This window comes from Anomaloglossus baeobatrachus, chromosome 11, assembly GCF_048569485.1.
Source record: "Anomaloglossus baeobatrachus isolate aAnoBae1 chromosome 11, aAnoBae1.hap1, whole genome shotgun sequence".
Classification (NCBI taxonomy): Eukaryota; Metazoa; Chordata; class Amphibia; order Anura; family Aromobatidae; genus Anomaloglossus; species Anomaloglossus baeobatrachus.
This window is the reverse complement of record NC_134363.1, coordinates 84,554,527-84,575,908: the sequence shown is the minus strand read 5'-3', so window position 1 is coordinate 84,575,908 and position 21,382 is coordinate 84,554,527. Positions and strand designations below refer to the sequence as shown.

Below are 21,382 nucleotides of genomic sequence, written 5' to 3'. Positions count from 1 at the left end.
TGTCTTGCAGGAACAAGAATCCTTTGGACAGCTTGCTGCGCCTCTTGGCCTTCAGTTGGTTTCAATTTAAATTCAATGTAATACCTTGCAAAGATGGTGAAACCCTTTTGAAGGTAGTCCACTAGCAGCACACTCTCTTTATCCCAGAACACAGACGTCATCACCTTAGTGGCTGATTTTTGTACCCTGAACTTCTTTGGATGAGGAGAACCACTGTACCTCCACTCTTTTGACTGCTCCTTGTTTTCAGGGTCATATAGGTCTCATCCATAGTGACCAGTGGATCCAGGAAGTTCTTATCAGTCTGGAAACACTGACAAATTGACTGGGACGTTTTCACTTGCATGTTTCTCTGATCTGTTGTCAAACATTTGGGGACCCACTTTGTAGATAGCATCCTCATGTCCAATTGTTCATGGATAATGACACAAACACATTCACGGGAAATCCCCATGATGTCTGCTATTGTTTAGCTCAAATTCGTCGATTCTCCAGTAGGAGGTTGTTCACAGCATCGACGATCTTCAGAACAACCACCACTCTAGGTCATCTAGGATGTTCCTCATCATTGGTTCTGAAGTGGCCAGTTTTAAATTTGGCAACCCAGTTCTTAACTGTGGAATATAAAGGGTATTGATCCCCCAATGTCCTTGAAATATCACCATTAATTTCCTTCGTGTACTTTCCTTGCAGAACCAAGAATTTTAACACTACACTGCTCTCAGTTGCTGTGAATATTGCATTAGACTCCGCCATTTTATTTTCCCACATGCATAGAACACTGTTGCCATAAGTAACAAACACAAAATTTTGAAAACACATATTAGACACATAAGGCTTTCATGTGATATAACATTTGTTACAATAGAAACAAAACAAGGTCACAAAACCAAAGACTTATCAGCAGCCCCTCGTACAACCGCTCTGCATGCCAGCCCTGAGGCATGCAGAGCAGCAATCAGTATTTTAAATGAACCCTCTTGGCATTGATGATGACTTAGAAGAGTGAAGCTATGATCACCCCATCCATTTTGACTGCGGCAAATGGTCCTGTCTCATCACCAATCACAGCATGGCACATTGATTTTTTTTTTTGTTTACAAAGTTTATTGTAAAACCCTGTGAGTGACTTGGTTAGAATTGCCAAGCCAACCACAGCGATCGCTGACACGGGGATAGGGTACAGACCCCTGGGGTAACATGTCGGGATGTTCTGCTGTCAGAGACTGTAGTTATCTAAACTCAGTCACTACACAATGCACAGCGGTGACTGGAACTTGTGGGCCTCTATATGTAGGGCGGTTCGCGGGCCCACACATTCTGCAGAGCCTTACATGTTCAGCGAATGTCGTGACGGGATTAAATATGTATCTATTTACATGTGTTATTCTTACAGAGGTCCTGTCATCAGGTTCAAAGTGGTCAGTTTTTGCCTTTTTTAATTACTGCTGGTCCCTTATTTTTTCCTCAATCCACAAAGTATATGGGCCTTTTAATTCACTGCCATTTTCTTATGATCTTTACAAGGGTGGGGAGGGGTCATTCACAGGGTTATAATGCAAAACTGCCTCAAGAAACGCCCCTATAGAATCCTTTGAGACAATTTCACCTTGTAAAGACCATAAAAATAAGCCAAAAATAAAAAGTCGGTGGAATTATAAAAGAAAAAACACCACATTCGGGGGAGCAGCGGGGATAAAAATAAGAGCAAAAACTGGCTCAATGAATTTGCCTAATCGTACGTCAGCGGATTTTTCCTTCAGACTTCTGGATCAAACTCCAGTCTTTATGACCTGGCCCCTAAATGTTTGGTCCAGCTACAGATTAATTCATTTGATCTGTTTCAATTAATCCCACTCAAACGAGAAAAATGTTTATGATGCCCAAATGATTTCTATACTTTAAGGACAATAATTACTTTTGTTTTGGCCATCCTTGGATCCACGACATATATTCTATTTCTGTAACCACACCACACATCCCCACGGACAGCTGCTGAACAGCGGATTGACTGCTGTGGCCTTCCCAAGTCAACAACGTTTGGGTTGTCCAGATCCCAGTTCCTAGCTGATAGAATTAAATTAAAATCACAAAATAAAAGCCTTATATTGTAATCCTGCAAATTTCTCAATTCTACTTACCAGCATTCCTTTTAAATATTGCAAGTGTCCCATCACCCAAAGTAGTAACTACACGGTCGTTGTTATGCCTGTGGCAGATGACAAATACAAAGCAAATAAATATCTTAGTAACACCTGAACTCTGTATAGATAGTCTGTCCACTAACAATTTAAATTTCTGACAAATTTACATTTTTGGTACTCGCTGTAAACCAATTTCTCATTAATCTTCATTGGGGGGACACAGTAGTATGGGATAGTCTGCTGCCACCTACAGGCTGACACTAGTATTACATAGAATTAAAAATTGCCTCCTCCCGAGCAGAGAAAAGAAAGAACCTTGCCTGCTAGCCACTTACCTCCTCAGTTTTGTAAGAAAGCAGTAAGTGGAGAAAAATAGAAAAATAAAGAATTATGACAGATCTTCAAGAGAAGAACTACAAAAATACAAAATGGGGAGAAGCTGTGTCCCTCAAAGACTAATGAGTAACAAAAATCTGCATTTTTCGGTCACTTCATTGGGGGACACAGAACCATGAGACATTCTAAAGCTGTACTTAGGGAGGAAAAAGAAAAAGTAAATACTGTGTGAGCACCAAGATCTCACTAGAAAGGCTAAAGCTTGAGCCACTGCTGTCTGCAAAATTTTCCTGCCCAAACTTGCATCTGCCAAAGCAAAAGTGTGTGCCCTATAAAATATAAAAAAAAAGAAAAAAAAAGGCATGAACCAATGTCCAGAAGTCACATTACAGAGCTGCAGGACAGAAGTCCAGTGATGGAACACCCAGAAAGCTCACCCCGCCAGTATAGAATAAGCTCTGATGCTGAACAGTGGCTCCCTGTTCCTCTGATCCTATGAGACCAGTTTGACAAGACAAAGAATCAGATCGCCTAAATGAGACTGTGGCCGATAACTAGTAACACAAGGCCCTGATTACATCCAGATTGTGCAATCTCTTCTCAATTGGGTGAAACAGAACACAGCAAAATGAAGACAAGACCATGATCTCATTAAGATGACAGACCAAAACAAAGTGTGGAAGGAAAGAAAGAACCAGCGAAAGCACTATATTTTGGTGAAGAATGATGAAGAGAGCAAGGCAAGAAATGGCCACCAGCTATGAAACCATTCTAATGGAAGTAATGGCTATTTGGAAAACCACCTTGCAGGACAGAAGCAGCACCAAGATATAATGAGCTCAGAGGGGGGAAGAGCCTCCAAAGTCAGATTGAGATCTTAGGACTCAACAGGCGGCTGATAAGGAGGCTTAATATGCACCACTCTCTGGAGAAAAGTCTTGATTTGCATGTCAATTATGTTTGCGTTTTTCACTGCGTTTTCCACCCATTGAGTTCAATGAGATGTTCAAAAACGCAATGAAAAACGCAAATTGCAAATACAGCTGCGTTTTAGTGCGTTTCTATGACTAAAAACGCAGCTATGGCTATGTGCGCACAGTGCGTTTTTTTGCGGCGTTTTTTGGGTGTGTTTTTGGCCTCAAAACTGCATGACTTTGCTTCCCCAGCAAAGTCTATGAGTTTTCAATTTTGCTGTCCGCACACAACTTTTTTAAGCTGCGTTTTTGAGCTTAAAAAAAAAAATGGACATGTCAATTCTTTCCTGCGTTTTTCTGCGTTTTCCCCCATGCAATGCATTGTAAAACCGCAGAGAAACGCAGAGATCAAAAACGCAGCAAAACGCAGCCAAAAACACACCAAATCGCGGTAAAAACGCATGCGTTTTTTGCCGTGGGTTCGTTTTTGTGCTTTTTTAGCGGCCAAAAACGCACAAAAACGCAGCGTCAAAAAAATGCAGTGTGTGAACTTAGCCATAAATGCAAGGGGTGGGTAATAAAGTGACATGTACAGGAAGAGGATTCCTTTTGTCAGTAAACACAGAAGCGTGAATCCTCCCGGTACCACCACCCCTGCCTCCACCTCCCGTCCGGCGCCATGTCCGCTCCCGTGCGGTGCCATGTCCGGGCGGGAGATGGAAGCAGCTGAGGAATCAAAAGTGAACAGTAGAAAAAAAAATGTCATGCTCACCTGTCTGCAGACTCCCGGTGCCATGTCCGCTCCCAGCTCCTCTCCCGATACCGCCGCTCCGGCTGTGTGCAGACTTCCGATAGCTGCAGGACCTGGCGGTGATCACCTGATTGTAAGTCTCGCGGTGATGCTGGCTTTTTATATCAGCTGATGCCGTCGGGAGACTGCTTCACTGATTACCGGCAGCTCCTGGAGCGATCGGACAGGAGTCGGCACGGACGTGTGTATTTTTTTTTTTTCTTGCACCGATGCATCAGCTGATTGTATAAACGGCTTTTATACAATCAGCTGATGTGTGATATGATTTAGATCCTTGAAACGGACACATCATCTAATCGCTTTGCCTTCCAGCAAACCGATCAGATGATATTGGATCCGGATTGGACGGCGCGGGACGCTGACCCAGGATTACTGCGGAGGGGGGTTTCTTTATTTCAATAAAGATGGAGTCACTAATTGTGTTGTGCTTTATTTCTAATAAAAATATTTTTCTGAGTGTTGTGTTTTTTTTTTAATCTTTACTAGAAGTTCATGGTGGCCATGTCTAATATTGGCGTGACACCATGAATTTCGGGCTTAGGGCCAGCTTATAATATACAGCTAGCCCTAACCACATCATTACCCAGCAAGCCACCCGTCACCAGGGCAGCTGGAAGAGTTGGATACAGCACCAGAAGATGGCGCTTCTATGAAAGCGCCATTTTCTGGGGTGGCTGCGGACTGCAATTCGCAGTGGGGGTGCCCAGAAAGCTTGGGCACTCTGCCCTGCGGACTCCAATCCCCAGCTGCCTAGTTGTACCTGTCTGCACTCAAAAATTGGGCGAAGCCCAAGTCATTTTTTTTTAAATTATTTCCTGCAATTCATGAAATAATTAAAAAAAAAAAAGGGCTTCCCTATATTTTTGGTTCCCAGCCGGGTACAAATAGGCAGCTTGGGGTTGGGGGCAGCCCGTAGCTGCCTGCTGTACCTGGCTAGCATACAAAAATATGGCGAAGTCCACGTCATTTTTGTGGGGTGGGGGGGGCAAAAAACTCCTGCATACAGTCCTGGATGGAGGATGCTGAGCCTTGCAGTTCTGCGGCTGCTGTCTGCTCTCCTGCATACACTATTGGATGGAGTATGCTGAGCCTTATAGTTATGCTCCACCTGCCTCTCACTCCAGCATACAGTCCTGGATGGAGCATGCTGAGCCTTGTAGTTCTGCAGCTGTCTGCTCTCCTGCATACACTAGTGGAGAATGAAGAACATATTGAAGAAGGAAATGACGTCAGACCTTTTTTTTTCTCCAACAATCTTTAATGACATTGTTCACTGATAAAAAAACGCAGTGAGCAAAAACGCTGCAAAACGCAGCAAAAAACACACCAAAATGCAGTAAGAATGCACGTTTTATTGCCGCGGGTGCGTTTCTGTGCGTTTTTTGCCACAAAAAACGCACAAAAAGGCAGCGTCAAAAAAATGCAGTGTGTGAACTTAGCCTAAGAGAACCAAGTGTCAGCTCTCATTCCAACCGGACTGTAAAAAAGTAAGCAGAGCAAAGCCATTTGAAAGATATCATCAGACTCACAGCAGCGAAAATATGCTCTAAAATGTAAAGATAAATACAACGCAAAGAAGTTTTTTGTGATCTGATTATTGAATGACTGAATCTGCAAGGCCTGACCTTAAAACATCGGCTTTGAACAGCCATGCCATTAAAGTGACCGACTGTAAATTGTGATAGAAGAACGGATGCTGGGAAAAATGGTTTGTGCATTCTGGAAGAGGTCATGGAACGTTGTCCAGAAGATTGGGGACATCTGAAAACCAAGCTCTTCAAGGCAAATCTGGGGCTACTAAAATGACTGGAATCCCCTCTACTCTTACCTTCTTGAGAAGTCTGAAAAAAAAAAGAAATAGAGGTGGAAAGAGATATGGCAGCAAGAATTGGAACCAGGGATCTCTAGCGCATAAACCCCCAACAGACTTAAAGTCCCGAGTTCCTGCAAATATTCATAGTATCATAGTTTTAAGGTTGAAGGGAGACTCTAAGTCCATCTAGTTCAACCCGTAGCCTAACATGTTGATCCAGAGGAAGGCAAAAAACCCCAATGTGGCAAACAAGTTCCAATGGGGAAAAAATTTCCTTCCTGACTCCACATCCGGCAATCAGACTAGTTCCCTGGATCAATACCCTGTCATAAAATCTAATATACATAACTGGTTATATTAAATTTTTCAAGAAAGGCATCCAGGCTCTGCTTAAATGTTAGTAGTGAATCACTCATTACAACATCATGCGGCAGAGAATTCCATAGTCTCACTGCTCGTACAGTAAAAAATCCTCGTCTGTGATTATGATTAAACCTTCTTTCCTCAAGACGTAGCGGATGCCCCCGTGTTCCAGTCGCAGGCCTAGGTGTAAATAGATCTTTGGAAAGGTCTCTGTACTGTCCCCTCATATATTTATACATTGTGATTAGATCCCCCCTAAGCCTTCGTTTTTCCAAACTAAATAACCCCAAGTTTAATAACCTGTCTTGGTATTGCAGCCCACCCATTCCTCTAATAATCTTGGTCGCTCTTCTCTGCACCCTCTCCAGTTCAGCTATGTCCTTCTTATATATCGGTGACCAGAATTGTACACAGTATTCTACGTGCGGTCGCACTAGTGACTTGTACAGAGGTAGAACTATATTTTTTTCATGAACACTTATACCTCTTTTAATACATCCCATTATTTTATTAGCCCTGGCAGCAGCTGCCTGACACTGTCCACTAAAGTGAAGTTTACCATCCACCCATACACCCAAGTCTTTTTCTGTGTCTGTTTTACCCAGTGTTCTACAATTAAGTACATAATCATAAATGTTATTTCCTCTACCCAAGTGCATGACCTTACATTTATCTACATTAAACTTCAATTGCCACTTCTCAGCCCAATCCTCCAATTTACATAAATCTCCCTGTAATATAAAATTATCCTCCTCTGTATTGATTACCCTGCAGAGTTTAGTATCATCTGCAAATATTGAAATTCTACTCCGCATGCCCCCAACAAGGTCATTTATAAATATGTTGAAAAGAAGCGGGCCCAATACTGACCCCTGTGGTACCCCACTATGAACTGAGACCCAGTCCGAGTACGTACCATTAATAACCACCCTTTGTTTCCTATCACTGAGCCAGTTTTTAACCCAGTTACACATATTTTCCCCTATCCCCATTATTCTCATTTTATGTACCAACCTTTTGTGTGGCACCGTATCAAAAGCTTTTGAAAAGTCCATATACACAACATCCACTGCATTTCCCTGGTCCAGGCTTGAACTTACCTCTTCATAGAAGCTGATCAAATTAGTTTGACAGGATCGATCCCTCATAAACCCATGTTGATACTCTGTCATAAGGTTATTTTTCTTGAGATACTCCAGTATAGCATCTCTCAAGAAACCCTCAAGGATTTTACCAACCGTAGAGGTTAAACTTACCGGCCTATAATTTCCCGGCTCAGTTTTTGTCCCCTTTTTGAATATTGGCACCACATTTGCTATGCGCCAGTCCTGCGGTACCGACCCTGTTATTAAGGAATCTGAGAAGATTAAAAATAATGGTCTATCTATCACAGAACTCAATTCCTGTAGTACTCTGGGGTGTATGCCATCCGGGCCCGGAGATTTGTCAACCTTAGTGATTTCGAGGCTCAGTGGTTTGGCACATTGTGGTTTAGACTAGAAGCTATTAAACTGATATCTGACAAGCCCCAGTGCCAACAGATTTGATAGAACCTCTCTAGATGAAAAGCCCATTTTCCTGGATTTATTCACTGGCGATTCAATATCTGCCGTCCAATTGTCCACTCTGGGAATGTAAAGCGTCGAGATCAGAGGCACCTTGTCCTCTGCCCAATCCAGTATCTGTGCTACCTCCATCATGGTGGACTGACTACTTGTTCCCCTTGACTGTTGATATAAACAACCACTGTGGCATTGTCACACTGAATCCTGATTGGCAATCCTAGAAGTGGGTGCTGATAATTGAGAAGAGAGCAATGAATTATCCAGAGACCCAGAAAATTGATTGTGAGAAGACTCTTCTGACTGTTCCATGGGCTAAAAAATTGACAAACTGGCACCCAGCCTGTGAGGCTGGCATCCATAGTCAAAACCTGTCACTGAATGGGGTATTTTATTCACCGTATTTACTATATGGTAAAATTGATGTGCCGGTGTGATGCCGCAGGTCAGTTTGAGTTTGTAGATACCAAACATGTATAGTTTTACTTTTATCTAAGTGATGAAGAAAAAAATCAGAAGTTTGCCCAAAAAAAAAAAAAAAAACTAAAATAAAAGAGTTGCACTTTTGGCCTATTTTCCACAACTTGTAGCATTCTCGTTTTTCGGGAACTGGGGCTCAGTGATGGCTTATTTATTGCGTCTCAAGATGACATTTTTAATGATACAATTTTTGTGCATATGCGCCATTTTTATCGCCTGTTATTGCATTTGAATGCAATGATGCAGCAATCCAAAAAATGTAATTTTGGCCTTCGGAATTTATTTTGGTGCTATGCCGTGTACTGATCAGATTAATTGATTTTATATTTTGATAGAGTAGGCATTTTTGAATGCGGTGATACCAAATATGTGTATGTTTTTTATTATTTAATTTTCAATGGGGCGAATGGGGGGGCGATTTGAAATTTTAGGATTTTTTTATATATTTTTTTTTTTACATTTTTTATTAATTATTATTATTATTTTATTATGTCAGAGTACTTTATGAATCCACTTCTGCTGCTCAGAGCTGCACAGCTCTAATCAGCAAAAAAATGCACTGTTTCATTACGAGCTGGAGCTCTGTCGACTCTTAGAGGTACTACATCATAATAGCGACAGGGGTTATCACATGACCTGTTCCTACCATCGGCTCCCCGTGATCACGTCACGAGGCTACCGATAGCAACAGGGAACGGCGCAATCTCCGCTGCGGCCATTTAAATCACACTATGACATTTTGACAGCGCAATCTAAGTGGCAAGCAGGCATGGATGGATTGCGGATCCATTTACGCCTGTTAGCCCCACATGTCTGCTGATCAAATCAGCAGATATGTGCAGGGATCACCACCGCCTCACTGCAGCAGCCGGCAGCGATTACCACGACACAACCAATGATGTACTAGTCATTGGTTGTGAAAGGGTTAATCACCACCTGAGGGACTGGTGGTAATGAAATGGAATGTGAATAGGCCGATCAAGGGACTATAACGACCTGTCCCAAAAAGTCAGAAGAGTGTCCTGCTTCAAATGAAACTTGCCTAATGGAACAGCCTCGAAAGCCGCCACCATCAGTCCCAAGACTCTCATGCAAAAACAGGGAGAATGCCTTCTTGGATGCCTCAGAACCAGACAAAGGATTGAAGAGCAAGCCTCTTCTCCTTCAGGAGAACGACAGACACCTAAACAATGTTGAGAATCATTCCAATAAAGTTCAGATGCTGAGTGGGAACGAACGTGGACTTTGTCCGGTTGACAACCCACCCGAAATGGTTCAGAGGTGTGTAGCAAAACCTGCAAGTTCTCACTAGTCGAAGACCAGGTAGGACCCTTGAGAAGGATGTCATACAAGTAGGAGATTACCACTATTCTACTGGAGCAGAGGAGTGCCATAACTGGGGCCAAGATCTGTGTAAACACCCTGGGAGCTGCAGCAAATCCAAACGACAGAGTCCTGAATTGAAAGTGCTCTTGGTTGACTGCAAACCAAAGGCAATGCTGGTGAGTCGGAAAAATAGCTATATGCAGGTAGAAGTCTTTATTATCTATTGCCAATAGAAATTCATCAACTTCCATGGGCATCACAACAAAGTGCAGCAACTCCATTTTTACTTAGTCACATTCACTTGCTGAGACACCCACTTGTTGAGATCTAGAACAGGCAACATGGAGCCATCCTTTTTAGAGATAATGAAAAGGATTGAATAAAACCCCTGAAAAACTCTGAAGGGGAAGCCGTTTTAATCCCTTGTGCTAGTAGCAGGAAAGCTTTAGCTTGATCGAAACCAGTATCATAAGCTGAGTGAAGCAGGGGAACGAGACCTGAGAAAATGATCTCGAGGAATGGAAGAAAACTATTGTGCAACCTGAAGGAGACTACCTCTCTGACCCAAAGATCATCGACTACCCCCAACCATACCTCCTGAAAAAGGGGAATCTATGAGTGAGAGTTGCCTGTCAAGCCACAACCCTTCTGTTGCCCATGTTGCAAGAGGTCCCAAGCAGAATGCCACGGACAATAGTGGCACTCTGGATGGCAAGAGGCACCTGCAACGGTCCCCCTCCCCAGTCCAGAGTTCTTAAGGTAAAGAGGGAAGAAGGAAAAGAGAGACATGACAGGGTAAGGTTGCTTTCACACATCAGTTTTTGCCGTCAGGCACAATCTGGTTTGTGACTGATACAATGGACTCGTCGCAAATTGTGATAAAACTGATGCGACTGATCCGGTAAAAAAAAATGATCCGTTGTAGGAGTTTGTACTAAAAAATCTAGCTGTGGCCGTGGGTAATCTGAGTGACGTCACCGCTGACAGTACGACTCACTTCAGTTGCTCTGTGGAGCTCACAGTGAGCGGCGGTGTTCTACGGCCGCTCTTGGCAGCTTACAATGTAGCAGAGCTGAAAGCGTTGTGGGACCTCATGTGGATTACATTGGACCTGGAAAAGTATTTGGGGATTTTAATAAAGTGGTGAAAGAGGGTGTTTTTTCTTCTTTTATTTCAAATAAAGGATTTTTTCGGTGTTTGTGTTTATTTACTTTCACTACAGTTTAGTGATCGGGGGTGTCTCATAGACACAGACACCTGCCATCACTAAGCAAGGACTTAGTGGCAGCTATGGGCTGCCATTAACTCCTTATTACCCTGATTGCCACCGCACTGGGGCAATTCGGGATGAGCCGGGTAGAGTCCCGGGACTGTCGCATCTAATGGATGCGGCATTTCCAGGCGGCTGCTGGCTAATATTTTTAGGATGGGGGGCTCCCCATCCTGAGAATACCAGCCCTCAGCCGGGTGGCTTTGCCTTGGCTGGTATCAAAATTGGGAGGGGACACCACACGCCATTTTTTTTTATTTATTTATTTTACTGCAAGTTTTAGACCCACTCACCAGTGTCTGTGATTGGTTGCAGTGAGCCAGCTGTCACTCAGCGTGGTGGCTCATCTGACTGCAACCAATCATAGGTGCCGGTGGGTGGGGGAAGCAGTGAATATGAGATGAAATAATGAGTGGCCGGCATTTTCAAAACAGGAGAAGCCGCGGAAGCTTTGTGACAGCTGTGCGGCGCCACGCCGCATCGGTGAGTATGAGAAAGCGGGTGACAGGGAGAGACCGATATCCACAGAGAGAGACTGACCGACAGAGAGAGAGACCAACTGATATCAACAAAGAGAGACCGACATCGACAGAGAGAGACAGACCGAACGACAGACAGAGAAAGGGAGACCGACATCGACAGAGAGAGACCAACAGAGAGAGATTTTGTAACCAGAAAGGAATTTACACATGTGAGCATGCTCAGTTAAAAAAGCCGGATCCGTCGGTGGAATGTGATTTTTGACGCATTACGACGGATCCCGCGCCCATAGGCTTTCATTTTACAACATGCCACCGGATCCGACACGGTGCGTTTTTTGCTGATGACAAAAAACGTTCTTTTGTGCGTCCTTTCAGCCAGCCGGACAAGGAAATTTCGCCGGATATGGCGCACGCCGGATGAAACGCGATGCCATACGGCACAATCCGGTGCCAATACAAGTCTATGACGAAAAAAAACAGATCCGGCGGCAACAGATGCTGAATCCGTTTTTCCGCAAATTACCGGATTGTGCCTGACGGCAAAAAACAGATGTGTGAAAGCACCCTAATACTTACCTTTCCTGAAGACCGGCTGCTGCTCCATGCACGCGTACACTATGTGGAGTGAGCGGGCAGAAGCCAGCTGGCATACAGACATCCGCCCCATCATACCTGACCTCTGAGTCGTAAATCTTGTGCCGGCCAAACCAATGCGAGGGGATACTGACTGAACAATACAAAGTGTACTCTCCGTCGCTAGGTGGGTGAATCGGAGCATAAGGTTACACTCGGTTCTCGGGAAACAGGCATTTGAATAAGGGAAACAAAAATGTTAACACCTAACCGATAAACAATGGGTCTGACACATACCTTTCCGCCAACTGGCACTAGAAACAACTGAAGAATCAGGTGGCTAGCAGGCAAATTATAGTCTACTGCGGAGGAGGCGATTTTCAATTCTATGTAATATTAATCTCAGCCTCCAGGTGGCAGAAGACTATCACATGTTTCTGTGTCTCCTTATGAAGTGACTGAGACAAAAATATATATATTTTTCCATGATATTTTATAGAATAACTAGACTTCTGTCCTGCAGCTTTGTAAAGTGGCTACATGGGAATTGGTTCATACCTTTTTTTATTTTTTTTTTATTTCACAGGGCACACACCTCTACTATGGGAGATGCAACTCTGGGTAGGAAAATTTTACAGGCAGCAGTGGGTCAAGACCCCACATGAGCTTTTCTAATAAGATATTGGTGCTAACAGAATACTTACTTTTCTTTTTCTTCCATAGGGGCAACTCTAGGATGTCCCATGGTTCGGTGTCCCCCAATGAAGCGACCGAAAAATGGAGATTTTTGGTAATCATTCGTTAGTCTGCATTGAGGGACACAGATCCCCCCCCTTGATTGTTGGTTGGGTGATTATTTTCATTGCACTTCTCTTGATGACCTTTTATAATAATTCTTTATTTTTCTTTTTTCTACATTTACTACTTTCTTATAAAACTGAGGAGGTCGGTGGCTGGCAGGCAAGGTATAGCCTGCAGGGGAGGAGCCAATTTTTAATTCTATGTAATGCTAGTGTCACCCTCCAGGTTGCAGCAAACTATCCCATGCTTCTTTGTTTCTCTATGAAGCGACAGAGAGAAAAATCTTTTCTTCAGCGCTCTATTGGGAGACCCAGACGATTGGGGTATAGCTACTGCCCTCCGGAGGCCACACAAAGCACTACACTAAAAAGTGCAAGGCCCCTCCCCTTCTGGCTATACCCCCCCGTGATATCACGGGTTCTCCAGTTTTAGCTTTGTGTGCGAAGGAGGTCAGACATCCATGCATAGCTCCACAGATTTTAGTCAGCAGCAGCTGCTGACTATGTCGGATGGAAGAAAAGAGGGCCCATGTAGGGCCCCCAGCATGCTCCCTTCTCACCCGTGGATGGTGTTGTAAGGTTGAGGTACTTATTGCTAGTACAGAGGCCGGAGCCCACATGCTGTTTTCCTTCCCCATCCCCATGAGGGGCTCTGGGTGAAGTGGGATCTTACCGGTCTCCAGGCACAGAGACCGAGCTCCATCCACAGACCCAAAAGAACCTGCTGGATATGGAGCTGAGTATCGTCAGGGACAGGGCCCTGCTACATCAAGGTACTCTGTGTTCCCATGCACATCGCGCCCACACACACCAGCATTGCTGGGAGTGTTAGTGCGCCGGGGACAACAGCGCGGAGCGCTGGTGCTATTATTCACTGCAGCTTTGCTGAGTGAATTTATGTATTGAAAACGGCCGCGCCGGCCGCTGCTGGTTGTTTTTTACATTGTGGCGCGGCTGGGACTTGTGGTGCGCCGGGGGACTTCGGCGTCGGCCGTGCACATGGGACGGCCGCGCTTATTACTAGAGTCCCCGGCTTTGCGGCCTAGTTTTCGTTTCGTTCCCGCCCCAGCCCTGCCAGTCAGAGGAGGGGCGGGACGCTGTACAGTAGCTCAGCGCAGGGAGCTGGAGTCTGCTTTGCATTCTCCAGCCCCCTCTCACTGAACACAGTGAGACGCCGGGTTCCCGCTCTTGGCTGGGGCTCGCCCACGGCCCGCCCCTCTGCACAGGACGGGGAAGAGAAGCCGGCAGCCATTATGGTTTCCACTCTGGGAGAACGGAACCAGTCACAGGTTTTTTGGGCGACCTCGCACCCGCTCTTGTGCGGGCGGTAAGCAACTGACACCACTAATGCTGAAGTGGGCTTTTGGGCTGTGTGCTGATATGCTATGCACTGTACTGTACTGTCGCTATTATGGGCAACAGCAGCAAATAAGCAATGCTGCTGAGGCACAAGCTTTCAATGCTTCTTCGTTTGCATGTGCTGCAGTGTTTACTGTCAGATTGGGCAACAGCAGCAGTAGAGCAATTTGTGCTAAGGCACAAGCTTTCAATGCTGCTTCGCTTGCATGTGCTGCACGGTTTATTGTTATGATATACATTCACTGTATGTCGCTATTCTTGGCTAATGCGCCCAGATAAACAGACAAAAGCAGCAGTAGAGCAATGGTGCTACGGCACAAGTTTTCAATGCTGCTTGACTTGCATTGGCTGCAGTGTTTACTGTCATGCTTGTATGCTATACATTCACTGTATGTCGCTATCCTTGGCTAATGTTCCTGGATAAATAGACAACAGCAGCAGAAAGGCTAGGGTGCTAACGCGCAAGCTTTCAATGCTGCTTGGATTGCATGGGCTGCAGTGTTTACTGTCATGCTGTATGCTATACATTCACTGTATGTCGCTATCCTTGTCTCATGCTCCTAGATAAATAGACAACAGCAGCAGAAGAGCAAATGTGCCAAGCCACAAGTTTTCAATGCTGCGTGTACTACATGTGCTGAAGTGTTTATTTGTACTTCATGCTTGTATGACTATTCACTGTACGGTCGCTATCCTCGGCTAGGCTCTTAGATAGCTAGACAACAACAGCAGAAAAAGACAAGTTGCCAATGCACGGGCTTTCTATGCTGCTTGTACTGCATGTCATACGGTTTCAGGACCCCCAGTGCGTGCAATTGCTCAACCGGGGTCTCTGCTATATGTGGCCAAAGGAACCACCTGTGATCTCTGTCCAGAGACAGGGACGAAGTTGCAGTTTTTCCGCTGATATATTGTCTGTGACTATGACTGACATCTTACAGACTTTGCACCCCAAGCAGACCGTGGGCAATATGGTTGCAATGACCCTGGCCGCCCTGATCTGGAGCATCTCAAGGCGCCAGAGTGATTCCAGGCATCCCAGAGAGCAGGCATCCGACACGGTCGACAGTCCCAGATGGCCTAAGCGGGCTCGCTGGCATTAGCCCTCGACTACATCACTGGGCAAGGTCCCAGCTGGAGTACTCTCTGTACGATGAGGCAGACGTAGCTGTTCAGGACTCTGTTCCTGAGACCGCTCTCAATCCGGATACACCGGATGGTGACGCTATAGTGAATAATCTTATTGCGTCCATCAACGAAAGGTTGGGTATTTCTCCCTCAACTCCTCCAGTGGAGGGGTCAGCTTCACAGCAAGAGAAATCTCTATATATTGAGTACTTGTTTAGCACTCTGACTCCAGAGACGCAGTCCAGAAACGACACGCTTATCACGATAAGCGTTTCTCCGACCGTATTAATGAGACACGTGTCGCTCCCCCTGACGTGGTCAAGCGCTAGACCCAGTATCCAAATGTGGATCCCCCAATCTCCATGCTTGCAGCTAGATCTATAGTTGTAGTGGTGGATAGGACTTCACTTCAAAAGGCCATTGACAGGCAGATTGGCCTCTGGTTGCAATCTGTCTATGAAGCTATCGGCAGGTCGGCTGCTCCGGCAGTCGCAGCCGTGAAGGCACTCCAAGCTATTTCAGCTAGTATTGCGCAGAGGGTCGCTGTCACAGGTACTCTCGGTCCCAGCAGCGTCTTTAACTCGCAATGTCGGCATGGCGAATCATGCTGTTATTGCTGTCCGAGACTCTACGAGCCGGACGTCAGTGGCATCCGCCAACTCCGTGTTTTTACGCAGAGGCTAGTAGTTGAGAGATTGGAACAGAGGCTGCTTCCAACGAAGTGCTTAACCAGGTTGCCTTTATCTAGTGATAGTCTGTTGGTAAGGGTTGAATGAAATCATTCAACTATCCAAGACGACTCAAAAAGCCCAGAAGGGCATAGATTCCTAGCGGGCTCAATTCACGCCCGGGGAAGGCAGCCGGAGGATCCGCTACCAAAGCGTTTTCCTCATAATTTTCAGCCCTCTCACTCCGCAACCGCGGGGGGGCAGACTCCCCAGCTTTAGCGGCATTTACCTACCGCAGGTTGAGGGCCTGTGAGTGAGAGTCAGTTTGTTTTCAAACTACCGCACCGACCGAGCCGAGGCTCTTCTGCAGGCGGAAAGATCGGTAATCCCTGTTCCTCTTCAGGAACCAGATACGCATTTTGCCCCGACCTGGTCGTGGTGCCAAAATAGGACGGCTCCTTCCGTCCCGTTCTGGACTTTATACTGCTTAACGAGCACGTGAAAACCAGGCGGTTCCGGATGGCATCACTCCGCTCCGTCATTGCCTCTCTGTCTCAAGGAGTTTTCCTAGCTTCAATAGACATCAGGATGCTTATCTACACGTGCCGATTGCTCCGAGGCACCGGCGTTGGCTACGATTCGTTATTAAAGACGAGAATATTTCGTTTCGTAGCCATACCCTTTGGCTGGCGACAGCCCCACGGGTGTTCACCAAGTTCGTGGCAGCAGAGGGAGCAGTCCCGCGCTCTCACGGTCACTCTGTGATCCTTTACTTGGGCAATCTACTGGTCAAGGCACTCTCCTTTACAAGCATGCCAACACAACCTGAACATGGCGCTGGACCCTTCCCAGAGTTTCGGGTGGGTCTTCAACTTGTCAAGGTTGAACCCAATCGCTGGCATCTCCTGGAGAGTTTTCACACTCTCTCAGCGATAGTGAAGCTTCCGCTGGACAAACAGCGTTCACTACAGACGAGGGGACAGTCTCTCCTTCAAGGAGGCGCCTCATCCAGAGGCGAGTTTTAGCTTTTCCAGACGGTCAAAGACCATCTTCAGAGGAGTCCACTCTTCAACTCAGTGGTCTGGAGCTCTGGGCAGTGTATCTTGCACTGCAAGCCTTCCTGCAGTGGCTGGAATGCAAATAGATCCGAATTCAGTCGGACTATCCACAGCGGTGGCATACACCAACCACCAAGGCGGACTACGCAGTCGACAAGACTCCCAAGAGGTCCGGCGGATTCTGCTATGGGTAGAAGACAGAGCATACACCATATCAGCTGTTCACATCCCGGGCGTACGACACTAGGAAGCAGACTTCCTCAGTTGCCAGGGCGTGGACGCAGGGGAATGGGCTCTGCACCCGTTTGTTTGCAAGAATTCTGTAGACGCAGGATGAAGACGGACGTCGACGTCATGGCTTCTCGGCAACAACAAGGTCCCGATTTTCATGACGCGGTCTTACGATCAAAGAGCTCTGGCGACAGGCGCCTTGGCTCTGGATTGGTCACAGTTCCAGCTACCGATTGCTGCCACACCATCCTCGTCGCCCCAGACTGGCCGGGGAGGTCGTGGTACCGTGATCTGTGGCATCTCACCGTCGGTCGACCGTGAGCACGACGTCATTGCCACCATGAGACGGGCTAGCCAGCCGCGGTCTGCCAAGATCTACCACAACTCGTGGAAGATATTCTTATCTTAGTGTTCTGCTCAGGGAGGGTCTCCCTGGCCATCGGCATTGCCTACTTTGCCTTCCCTCCTGCAATCTGGTTGGGAAAGAGGTTGGTCGCTCGGCTCCCTTTAAGGGCAAGTCTCGGCACTATCCGTGTTCTTTTCAGAAGCGTCTAGCACGTCTTCCTAAGGTGCGCACGTTACTACAGGGGGTTTGTCATATTGTGCCCCCGTACAAGCGGCCGTTAGATCCATGGGATCTGAACAGGGTACTAGTTGCTCTCCAGAAGCCGCATTTCGAGCCTCTGAGGGAAGTTTCCCTTTCGCGCCTGTCACAGAAAGTGGCCTTTCTGGTTGCGATCACGTCGCTTCGGCGAGTGTCTAAGCTGGCGGCTCTGTCATTCAAGGCTCCCTTCCTAGTGTTCCACCAGGACAAGGTAGTGCTGCGCCCTATTCAGGAGTTTCTCCCTAAGGTTGTATCCGCGTTTCTTCTTAATCGGGATATACCCTTTCCTTCCTTTTGTTCTCATCCGGTTCTCCGGTATGAAAAGGATTTACAGTTGTTAGTTCTGGTGAGAGCACTCAGAATCTACATTTCCCGCACGGCGCCCATGCGCCGCTCTGATGCATTTTTTGTCCTTGTCGCTGGTACGCGCAAGGGGTTGCAGGTTTCTAAAGCCACCATGGCTCGATGGATCAAAGAACCAATTCTTGAAGACTACCGTTCTGCGGGGCTTCCGGTTCCTTCAGGGCTGAAGGTCCATTCTACCAGAGCCGTAGGTGCGTTTTGGGCATTACGACACCAGGCTACGGCTCAACAGGTGTGCCAGGCAGCTACCTGGTCGAGCCTGCACATTTTTTCACCAAACATTATCAGGTGCATACCTATGCTTCGGCGGACGCCAGCCTAGGTAGAAGAGCCCTGCAGGTGGCAGTGGCTTCCCCATAGGGGAGGGCTGTCTTGCAGCTCTAACATGAGGTATTTCTTTACCCACCCAGGGACAGCTTTTGGACGTCCCAATCGTCTGGGTCTCCCAATAGAGCGCTGAAGAAGAAGGGAATTTTGTTACTTACCGTAAATTCCTTTTCTTCTAGCTCTTATTGGGAGACCCAGCACCCGCCCTGTTGTCCTTCGGGATTTTTTTGTTGTTTGCGGGTACACATGTTGTTCATGTTGAACGGTTTTTCAGTTCTCCGATGTTACTCGGAGTTAATTTGTTTAAACCAGTTATTGGCTTTCCTCCTTCTTGCTTTGGCACTAAAACTGGAGAACCCGTGATATCACGGGGGGGTATAGCCAGAAGGGGAGGGGCCTTGCACTTTTTAGTGTAGTGCTTTGTGAGGCCTCCAGAGGGCAGTAGCTATACCCCAATCGTCTGGGTCTCCCAATAAGAGCTAGAAGAAAAGGAATTTACGGTAAGTAACAAAATTCCCTTCTTTCCAAAAGGTTTTATATAATAAAATTTTGCTTATACCTGAACTCCTCTAATTACTATATTTGCAGTAAGGGCTTCAAGGTGGGTTTACACATTAAATCTAATGTACGGGCAGATTTTCTCTTGGTGGGTCCGCTTAGAAAGTTGCTAAAAAGAAAGAACATCTGTATTTCTATGTGAAAACAATTTGCTTTGCTGTCTATATGTTCAGTTTTTCAGAGTCTTTCAACTGCTTCAGGTTTTCAACGACAAAACAATTAAAAGAAGTGACCTGACCATTCTTCAGGCTTTTTACATTTGGAAGATGCTCTATAATTTATAACTGAAATCATCCTAAAAGCTGCCCAGAAGATATATGGGTGTCTTTTTGAGTGTTTGGCCGTTTTTATTTGAAAAATCGCCAACGGTGTCTTGATTGCTGAATAGAGTTAAAAAGCATCTGGAGAATGCCAGTAGAAGAGATGCCTTAAATGATAAAAAGATGCTTCAGGAAACCAGAAAACAAAACAAAACACAACAGTATGTCCTGAAGTACCTTCCTTTTCAAAAACTTAGTGTATTCTCCGGCCTCAAAAAAATGTACACATACTTGCACCTAGACTTGAACGAGTGAGTTATCAGATTTCCGGAGGAAAATCATGAATGCTGTGATTTTTTTCATACATGGATTCAGTCAGTGAAAAAAAAATTCTGTTACTTGCGATAAAAATTAATGTAAAAGAAAATCGCAAAGAAATTCCATCCTCTTTCATGTTGTGTTTTTGTCTCTTCTTGGTAGGTCATGTTTTCAATAAAGATGCTTTGTTTTTGATACTTCCTAGTTATTAGCTTTAACAAAACTTTATTGATACAGTGACATGTGGATTATATGAATATTTTCCACCTGCAGATATTCCACTTCTAACAATTTATGTGTAAAATGCAAACCTGAAAATCAGTCACCCACATGAGAAATTGACATGTTGTGGATTTCAAGAATACACCACAGGTGAGTTTACAAAGCGTACAGAAAGAAAACAAACAAAAAAAAACCCCACAATGGGCAAGAGCGTTCTATAAATTCCTTGTACTCTACTGGAACTGCAAGATAATGCAGTTTTTCTGCAGCAAAAATATCCAGCGTCAAAAACTCAAGAAAAATTCATTGCGGAAACTGCACCTGACATTACAACTGCATCCTACACAGTGAAATCTAAGACAGCAGTGGGTATTTATGAAGCAGAGAACAGATTTCTAGCAATAATGGAATGAGGAGGAGAGCGTGGCTAAACAAGAACCAATAAAGGTCAATTCTTCCCTACAACTGGATTTCTTCTTTTAATTGATCTTATTTCTTAAGGGAATATAATAAAAAAAGTAATTAGTGCAAAAGTCTTTCTTACGTAATACTGTGAATTGCATCTTTAAGTTGAATTTTCTGAAGACAGGTCCTCCATTCAGCCACAGCCGAATGAATTAGCAAACTAAATGTAAAAAGGAAAATGCCATTAATTGACAGACAAATAATAAGGATAAGGCTGGAGGGTACTACTGTATTGTGACAAAATAAAAAAATGTCATGCAGTTGACTCTGTTTAAGTTTGAAATTTTTTTTAATTTATTTTTTTTTTAAACAGCATGAACTAATTTATTAAACGTGGAAAATCTGTGATAACGACCCTACTGAATAATCACTTCACAACTGGACCCTCTACCCTCATTCTAATCAATCCAAAAGGATCACCCCGCTCTGGCCTCCTATGGAGGCGCAATGACACACAGCCTGGATTTTTTATGGTTCTGATTCTAATCAATTAATAAAAGTGTAAAACAAAAAGTGCACATGATGGCCTGACCAAGTTGTGCACCCAAAACTGTTTCTTCCTTTCCCTAACAGACCAAGCTTTTTTGGGGGTTGAAAGCACATTGATTTTTTTTTTTTTTATTATTATGTTTTGTTATTAATATTGCAAGAGAGAGTTAAAAAAGTTGTCCACTACTGCACTCGCTCTCCAGGGCTCACGTAATGCGAGTCATGCACCCAATCAGTACTGGCTTCATTCTCTTCACCTTCGGACGTATCAAACATCAAGAGGAAGTTAGTGGCATGTGGTTTTGACACTGTATTGATACGAATTTTTTGCCAGGAAATGCAGATTTGGTGCAGGAATATGGTGTATAAATTTCAGCACCAAATCTGCATCTCTTGGAGAAAAATAAAAAACGCACAAAAACTGTTTTGACGCCGTTTTGGTGCGGTTTTCTGCCAGG

General features: G+C 45.2%; 1 protein-coding gene across 1 annotated transcript in view; it reads right to left on the bottom strand.

The window, feature by feature from the left end:
• Positions 1-21,382, bottom strand: part of LOC142255816 (C-Jun-amino-terminal kinase-interacting protein 4-like) — a 665,059-nt gene that overhangs the window by 73,097 nt on the left and 570,580 nt on the right. Inside the window, exons 20-22 of the mRNA XM_075327263.1 lie at positions 20,515-20,595; positions 2,142-2,209; positions 1,919-2,067 (exon numbers count right to left, since the gene is read on the bottom strand). Of these exons, the coding sequence (XP_075183378.1) occupies positions 1,919-2,067; positions 2,142-2,209; positions 20,515-20,595 (298 nt within the window). The remainder of the gene's footprint in view (positions 1-1,918; positions 2,068-2,141; positions 2,210-20,514; positions 20,596-21,382) is intronic.